Source organism: Mauremys mutica, chromosome 1, assembly GCF_020497125.1.
Source record: "Mauremys mutica isolate MM-2020 ecotype Southern chromosome 1, ASM2049712v1, whole genome shotgun sequence".
Taxonomy (NCBI): domain Eukaryota; kingdom Metazoa; phylum Chordata; order Testudines; family Geoemydidae; genus Mauremys; species Mauremys mutica.
This window is the reverse complement of record NC_059072.1, coordinates 361,216,180-361,224,674: the sequence shown is the minus strand read 5'-3', so window position 1 is coordinate 361,224,674 and position 8,495 is coordinate 361,216,180. Positions and strand designations below refer to the sequence as shown.

Below are 8,495 nucleotides of genomic sequence, written 5' to 3'. Positions count from 1 at the left end.
CAAATTCTTCCATAAGAATTGCAGAGCTAATTCAGAAGTCCTCCATCTTGTCACTTGAATTTCCCCTGACAACGTTTAAGCAGATCTGAGATAGTAAGGATCAGGCCCCAAAGTCCCTTTATAGCTGAAGTTCAGCTGATTAGCCTCTTGTCCGCAGATGATCACAGCAGGCCTTCCTTGGACGAAGAATAGGTAATGTGCATTGTTGCTTTGAAATAAATCTCTATTTCCTATGTATACACTGATAACTATTAGCATTGATTAGCATAAGGCAATTAACCACTGAAGAGGTTCACAGGTAGTTTATTACAAACTTCAAAGAGAAATAAAGGCAATGATATTATTACACCATAAATTTCATCTAAATGTTTATATCCCGTTTGACCTCTGAATCAAGATAATAGGTAATGAAACATTGTTCACAGGAACTGAAATTTAGCATCTACAAGGTAATTTGTTCACATTGTTGAACTTCTAATAAGATATAGGTAAACCCAGACAAATACAATTAGTATCTACTTCTGATTCTCTAACAACACAGGCTTTTATTTCAAGAACTCTAGTCTATTTACCATGGCTTTGCTAGCTGCCTACAAGGAATGGCCCTGTTTACCATTTTAATACTTTTCTAATAGGTCCTTAACGGTTGCTTTTAGTTCAATTGGCCTGCTGGTTGCTTAATCCTTGATGGTTCATCATGACAGAGGCACTTGACACCATGGGCCATATTGTTCGTAGATATACAGATTAGACAGACCAAATCAGTGCCCCCATTGGAGTCTGTTAGTGGAATAGTTTTGAAAGATCTTCATGATCCCTTTACGAATCTCTTTGGTTTTTATGCTGTATACAATGGGATTGAGCACTGGGGGAAAGAGGAGGTGGAGATAAGAGAGAAGAATTTGACTCTGAGGAAGAGCCTTTGTCTTGAACCTGTGAATCATAGACAAACTGATCAGCGGGGTGTAGAAAAGCAAGGTGACACAGATGTGGGAGACACAAGTGTTCAGAGCCTTGAGACGCTCTTGCCAGGATGTGATACTCAGTACTGTCTGAAGGATCATGATGTAAGACAAGGCAATGAGCACTGAGTCTAATCCCAGAGACGAAAGGACAATAAACAGACCATAGAAGCTGCTGGGCATAGTGTCTGCGCAGGCCATTTTCATCACATCTGGATGCAAACAATACGAATAAGAGAGAGGTTGGATCCTGCTGTAGAGCAACCACTTGAGAAGAATGACAGATGGGATATGCAGACCAGCACCCCTGATTATTATTGCCAGCCCTATATTTCCTATCCTAGCACTGGTTAAAGTCGAAGCGTATCTCAGCGGGTGGCGTATTGCAACAAAGCGGTCAAATGCCATGGCTAGTAGTACAGAAGATTCCATGAGTAGGAAAGTGTGAATAAAGAAAAGTTGGGTCAGACAGACATCAATGCCAATTTCTCTGGTGTTAAACACGAAGACGCTGAGCATTGTTGGCAAGGTGGAAGCAGATAAGCCAAGGTCAGTGACAGACAACATAGACAGGAACAAGTACATGGGCTGATGGAGATTCTTCTGTGTCTTTATCACAAACAGAATCAGACCATTTCCTAAAATTGCAATGAGGTACAGGGAACAGAAAGGGATGGAGATCCAAGGGCTATCAGCTTCCAGCCATGGGATGCCTGCCAGGAGGAATGTTGCAGGGCTCATGTTGGTTTCGTTGCAGGTTGGCATGATGCACTGGGGAGGTTCTGGTCAGTTTATTAAACCACATCCCCTACAATTAAAAGCAATATTATTAAAAATCCGTGACACCATGACAGAAAATATGTCCCATCCTGCCCTGCTCTTCAGACAGGTTGGAGTCAGTACCTTGATTGAAAACCCTCGTGGTACTCACCGATCCCCAGATCAATTATAAAATTCCATTACTAATAATATCCCGTGCTTGCATAGAGCTTTTCATTCATACATCTCAAAGTGCTTTACAAAAAAGCACAGGTATCAGTGGGTCTGATTCAAAGCCCATTGACACTCATAGGAAGGAGGATGCAGATCCTCATTTAACTGAGGGGGAAACTAAACAGGTAAGGAACTTGTGCAAGGCCACGCATGAGATCAGTGACAGAACTCAGGTCTCCCGGCTCTCAGCTGTGTGCCCCTTCACTAGACTGGACCACTCCCTCTCCCCTAGATTGAGCTCGGCATAAGAAGACTTGCATGAACTCATTATTAAAGGGAACATCAGAAAAGCAGAGTGGACCTGAACCCAAACCTTTGATCAGAACACCCGTGCATTCCAGAACAAGGTTTCAGTCTGGATCCAGATCTCAACTGTTTAGCTTGGGTCCACCATAAAAAAATGAAATGGTTTACCTACTTGAGAGGAGAAAAAATGTGTGTCTTGTGACTGGCCCATGGGCTGAGACGTGTTTGTACAAACTACTCAATGATGACTGACAATGAGTGTCCAAAGACACACACAAGGAGGCTGTGGCAGAACAGGGAACAAAATCCAGCTTTGCTGTGTTTTACCTATAAACGCCAGTCTGCCCCCACTGTTGTACATAATGTTATTATTGGAGGGGAGGGGAGGGGACTAAAAGAAAAGGAGTCTCGGAAGACTGTGATAGCTGTGTATGATCTTCATTCTAGATGCAACAGAGGCACGTGACTTCAGTGATGAGCTGCCAAAATATTAACAACCGGTTCCCTCCTCCTCACCCCACGAGGGTGACCCCCCTCACCCCCCCGGGGACTCCTACCCCGCCCCCCAGGACCCCTGCCCTATCCACCCCCTTCCCTGTCCCTTAACTGCCCCCTGCCATCCCTCCAACCCCTCCTATTATTCCTGATAGCCCCCTGGGACTCCTGCCCCATCCTACCACCCCTTCTCTCTTTCCCGACTGCCCCTGGAACCCCTGCCCCTGACTGCCTCCCACCGCCCCATCCAACCCCTGGTCCTTCCTGACTGCCCCCCCAGGACCCTTGCCCCCATTCAATTCCCCTGTTCCCTGCCCTCTGACCACCCCCAGTCCCGACCCTAATCCACCCCCGCCCTCTATCCAACACCCTCTCCCTGCTCCCTGTCCCCCTTACCATGCTGCTTGGAGATGGGAGCCGTGCCACCCAGAGTCGGGGCTGGGAGCCACAGGCGCTGGGCTGCAGTCAGGGTCCAGGTCGGCATCTGGGTCCGGCCCGGAGCCTCACCGCCCAGCCGGAGTCGGGGTCCGGCGCAGAGCCGTGCCGCCCGCCAGCCAGAGTCAGAGCTGGGGGCCGGCACGGAGCCGCGCTGTTGCATTGCAGGCGTATATGAACAAAGCTCTTCAGTCAGTTTGATTGGCAGCAAAAGAGTCCTTTATTTCTCTTCAGCATACATTTTTATACTTTTGAAGCAGGCAAGCAAGCAGTTGCTAATTGGTTAACAAAATTAACACAGCCGCAGCTGTAACCCCATAGGGTAATTATTATCCTAACACCTGTTTGACTTATCATCCTATTTACAATTAGCTGGCCGCTCAAGGCCAGCCCTTTACACACAGTTCCCAGCGTAATCGGCTCGTCCCAGAAGCCTAAACAATCTCAGCATTTCACATTCCATTCCCAACACCGCGCTGCCCAGAGTCGGGGCCGGGGTCAGAGCCACGCCGCCCGCCCAGCCAGAGTCGGGGCCAGGGTCCGGCCCGGAGCCGTCCGGCCGGCCGGGGTCAGAGCCGGGGGCCGGCCCGGAGCTGCGCCGCCTGGCCGGGGACGCGCGGCACCTCACCCCACCCCACCCCGCCTACCTGCAGGAAACTGCTGCTGCTTCCTTCTCAGCCCTCCCAGGCTTCCCGCGCTAATAGCTGATTGGCGGGAAGCCTGGAGGGAGAGCCTTCAGAGGAGGAGACAAAGCTGGAGCCAGGTGAGCTGAGATTGGGGGCAGGGCAGGGCAGGGAGCTGCTGGAACCTTTGTTAAATTTAAAAGCCCTTTACAACCGGTTCTAAAAGGGTTTCTAAATTTAACAACCGGTTTGCGCGAACTGGTGCGAACCGGCTGCAGCTCACCACTGCGTGACTTATGAGGAGAGGCTGAGAGAACTGGGGTTATTTAGTCTGCAGAAGAGAAGAGTGAGGGGGGATTTGATAGCAGCCTTTGACTACCTGAAGGGGGGTTCCAAAGAGGATGGAGCTCGGCTGTTCTCTGTGGTGGCAGATGACAGAACAAGGAGCAATGGTCTCAAGTTGCAGTGGGAGAGTCTAGGTTGGATTATAGGAAATACTATTTCACTAGGAGGGTGGTGAAGCAGTAGAATGGGTTTCCTAAGGAGGTGGTAGAATCTCCATCCTTAGAGGTTTTTAAGGCTTGGCTTGACAAAGCCCTGGCTGGGATGATTTAGATAGTGTGGGTCCTGCTTTGAGCAGGGGATTGGACTAGATGACCTCCTGAGGTCTCTTTCAACCCTAATATTCTGTGATTCTATGGTTCTATGCCTCCTTTGCTCACACTGGATGAGATCCACCCCTGTGCAGAGAGCCAGCATTCCTCAAACTGTAATTTTGCCATGTGCAAAGTTTACTGTGAAAAACCCTATCCTCAGGTGTGTGCATGACTCCTAGGGACAGCAACTGGCTCAACTGGCCCTTACCCAGCAAAACCTTCACTGAAGTTAAGTTTTCTTGGAACAAAGACAAAGAGCTCAATTTTCCCACTTATAGTATCCAAGCAGACACTCCAGGAAGTGTTATATTCCAAGCAATCACCATGCCTCCAGAAGCTGCACAAAGTGCAAGTCACCCTTTCAGAGATTACAGCTCACACTCCCATTAGCTAGAAACTACAGTCAGGTTGGTCAGTATTTGCCATGCCAGGGTTAATTGCACCCCTTGCTGTTAAGTGTCTGATGCTAGTGACTGTCAGTCAAGTTATAGGTCTAGCTAGACCTCAGTTTGGATGTGATATGGCCATTGCTAGGTTTCCTGTTATCATACACAGCCCCAGGCAAGTCAATGGTACTTACAAAAAAATGCCACCGGGAGTTAAAAACACAAGCTGGCTTCCACTGGGATTTGTGTTCTTCACTCATGGAAAATTCCACGCTACATGGGTAATTTTTGCACCACTGGGCCCTCAGATTGCAGGCACCACAAGGCAGGGACCTGTCTTCCTAGGGGGTTGGGTCTTACATAAAATAACTAATGATGCTGATAATAAAAATGTGCAATTCTCATTGTTTACAGATGTAAACATTTCAAGCAGTTGAGACTGTCTATTAATATAAGTGAAATTAATGCAATATGAACAGCGCACTTACCAAAGCCACTAAAGTAAAAGCTGGAGAGTGTTCATCATCTACTCTTGAGGAAGCAGAGCTTGAACGCTCTGCTCAGAAACATTCCCTTGTTCTGTCAGGCACGCAGTGTGAAGACATTTATAGCGCAGCGGGTAAAAGCTCTTGAGGATGAGTTAATCAACTGGGAATCACCATTAATTGCATTGTTACACGTGTTAGCTCAACCAGCACAAATGGAAAATACCTAAAAGGTAAATGATTTGAAGTATTTCTGCACCGACTCAGTTTACACTAGTGTAGCTTCCAGGAAGAAGGGGTAACCCAATTCACAAAATATTTTGGAATATTTAGCAATCATCCATCTCAGAGCTGGTTTAAATGGTGTAACTATGTGAGTGAGAGGAAAGTCACTGACCTGTTCTCGGTCAGGATTTGAGTGGGCATTTTTTTTCTCAAAGAGAAGTTAGTTCTTGTGAAAGGTGCCAGACTGACAGACCTGGAGATGTCTGTGCTTTATTGAGCCCAAATATCATGCATACTATTATGGAATCATAAAACTAGAAGGGACCTTGAGAGGTCATCTAGTCCAGTATAACTGCATGTGTCAGGGGACTGGCACTGACTTGCTTTCGGTCAGGATTTGACCATGAATTTTTTTTTCCTCAAAGAGAATTTAGTTCTTGAGAAAGGTGCCAGACTAACAGACCTGGAGATGTCTGTGCTTTAACGAGCCAAAATTCCACACATACTATTGTGAATCACCACCACCAAGTCTGTACTGTATGGCACATGGGCGAGTGAATTTGTAATCTTTCCATTAACTGGATTTGAAATAATGTATTTTATTGTGCAACTTAAACAAAGCAGCCAGATCTCCCCACAGTTCCAGGGAATCTCCAACCATCCTCCTAGGAAGCCACCCGTTCTCGCACAACCATCCATTCTCCTCCATACTCCATCAAGCCCCCCTCTGACCATGAACTCATTATGCAGCCCCTTCTCCAGCCCAGTAATCCTCTCTCCTCATCAATGCCATTCCTCTCCACAGGATCCCCTCCTCACTTTGTCATCCATTTCCCCACTCCAGGCCCCAAAGACTTCATCCTGCCCTCCCAGCCCTTCGGTTCTGCCCTGCAGCCCCCCGTCTTCCTTTGTCTCTGTGCTGTCACCTTCCCACATGGTTCCATTCCAGTTGCCAGTTCTCCTACATCTGGCCTCTTCCACCTCCTCCCTGTCCTGACTCCAACTCCTCCCGCCACTGTATCTTTCCCCCAGATCACCATGACCAGCTCCCCATAAATTCTCATCAGCCCTGTCCCCCATATCACTTCCACTGAGGGCACAAGGGGGCCTTCCCCCCACCCTGCCCCTCGCACACCGTCAGCCCCTCCATATCACCCAGCCTGAGAGGACAATGGGGCCTGCCGTTTGCCCTGCCCCTCACAGGCCATCGGCCCCTCCATTTCATCCTGGTATAGATGTTTGGGCTCAGGCTGCAGACTGATCTCTGGGACTCTGTAATCTCCCAGGGTCCTAGAGCCCAGGCTCCAGCCCAAGCCTGAACGTCTATACCAAAATTGAATGGCTCCCTAGGCTAAGCCCTGCAATCCAGAGTCAGCTGACATGGGCCAGCCAGGGGTATCTAACTGCAGTGTGGACAGACCATTAGCCCTGGTCTACACTACGAGTTTCGGTCGAATTCACCAGTGATAGATCGATTTAACCCTGCACCCGTCCACACGACAAAGCCATTTTTGTTGACTTAAAGGGCTCTTAAAATTGATTTCTGTACTCCTTCCTGATGAGGGGATTAGCGCTGAAATCGACTGTCCTGAGTCAAATTTGGTATAGTGTGGATGCAATTCGACGGTATTGGCCTCCAGTATTGACCGCTCTGAACAGCACTCTCAACTCAGATGCACTGGCCAGGTAGACAGGAAAAGCCCCGCGAACTTTTGAATTTCATTTCCTGTTTGGCTAGTGTGGTGAGCTGATCAGCACAGGTGACCATGGAGTCCCAGAATCACAAAAGAGCTCCTGCATGGACCAAAGGGAAGGTATTGGATCTGATCGCTGCATGGGGAGATGAATCCGTGCTATCCGAACTCCGTTCCAAAGGATGAAATGCCCGAACATTTGAAAAAATCTCCAAGGGCATGAAGGACAGAGGCTGTAACAGGGACCTGCAGTAGTGCCATGTGAAACTTTAGGTACTGAGGCAAGTCTACCAAAAAATCAAAGAGGCAAACGGCCGCTCCAGGTCAGAGCCCCAGACATGCCGCTTCTATGATGAGCTGCATGCCATTCTAGGGGGTGCCCCCACCACTACCCCACCCCTGTGCGTGGACTCTGTCAGTGGATTCTCACGCAACAGGGATGCAGATTTTGGGAATGAAAAAGTTGAGGAGGAGGAGGTTGAAGACAGCACACAGCAAGCAAGCAGAGAAACTGTTTTCCCCAACAGCCAGGAACTGTTTATCACCCTGGAGCCAGTACCCTCCCAACCCACCCAAGGCGGGCTCCCGGACCTTGAAGGCAGAGAAGGGACCTCTGGTGAGTGTGCCTTTGTAAATATAATACATGGTTTAAAAGCAAGTGTATCTAATGATTAATTTGCCCTGAAGACTTGGGATGCATTGGTGGCCAGTACAGCTACTTGAAAAGTCTGTTAACGTATATGGGGATGGAGTGGAAATCCTCCAGGGACATCTCAATGAAGCTCTCCTGGAGGTACTCCCAAAGCTTTTGCAAAAGCTTTCTGGGGAGGTCTGCCTTATTCTGTCCTTCATGGTAGGACACTTTACCACGCCAGGCCAGTAGCATGTAGTCTGGAATCATTGCAGCACAAAGCCTGGCAGCGTATGGTCCCGGTGTTTGCTGGCATTCAAGCAACATCCCTTCTTTATCTCTCTCTGTTATCCTCAGGAGAGTGATACCATTCATGGTCACCTGGTTGAAATAGGGGAATTTTATTAAGAGGCCATTCCTGCTGGGCTGCTTGCCTGTGGCTGAACAGAAATCATTGGCTTGAACATTAGCCTGCTAAACCCAGGATGGTGAGTTCAATCCTTGAGGGAGCCACTTAGGGATCTGGGGCAAAAATTGGTCCTGCTAGTGAAAGCAGGAGGCTGGACTTAATGACCTTTTGAGGTCCCTTCCAGTTCGAGGAGATTGGTATGTCTCCAATTATTCCCTTTTTATTACCCGCTGTTAGCAACTCGGTGGGGGGAGG

The 8,495-nt window shown here is 48.4% G+C and overlaps 1 protein-coding gene across 1 annotated transcript; it reads right to left on the bottom strand.

Moving 5' to 3' along the window:
- Positions 1-761: 761 nt before the first annotated feature.
- Positions 762-1,727, bottom strand: LOC123362179 (olfactory receptor 51G2-like). Its single transcript, XM_045002544.1, has one exon. The coding sequence runs from the start codon at positions 1,725-1,727 to the stop codon at positions 762-764; it is 966 nt and encodes a 321-aa protein (XP_044858479.1).
- Between the last annotated feature and the right edge of the window lie 6,768 nt (positions 1,728-8,495).

Coding starts and splice junctions, on each gene's coding strand:
- LOC123362179 (XM_045002544.1), bottom strand. CDS start 1,727: ATGCCAACCTGCAACGAAACCAACATGAGCCCTGCAACATTCCTCCTG.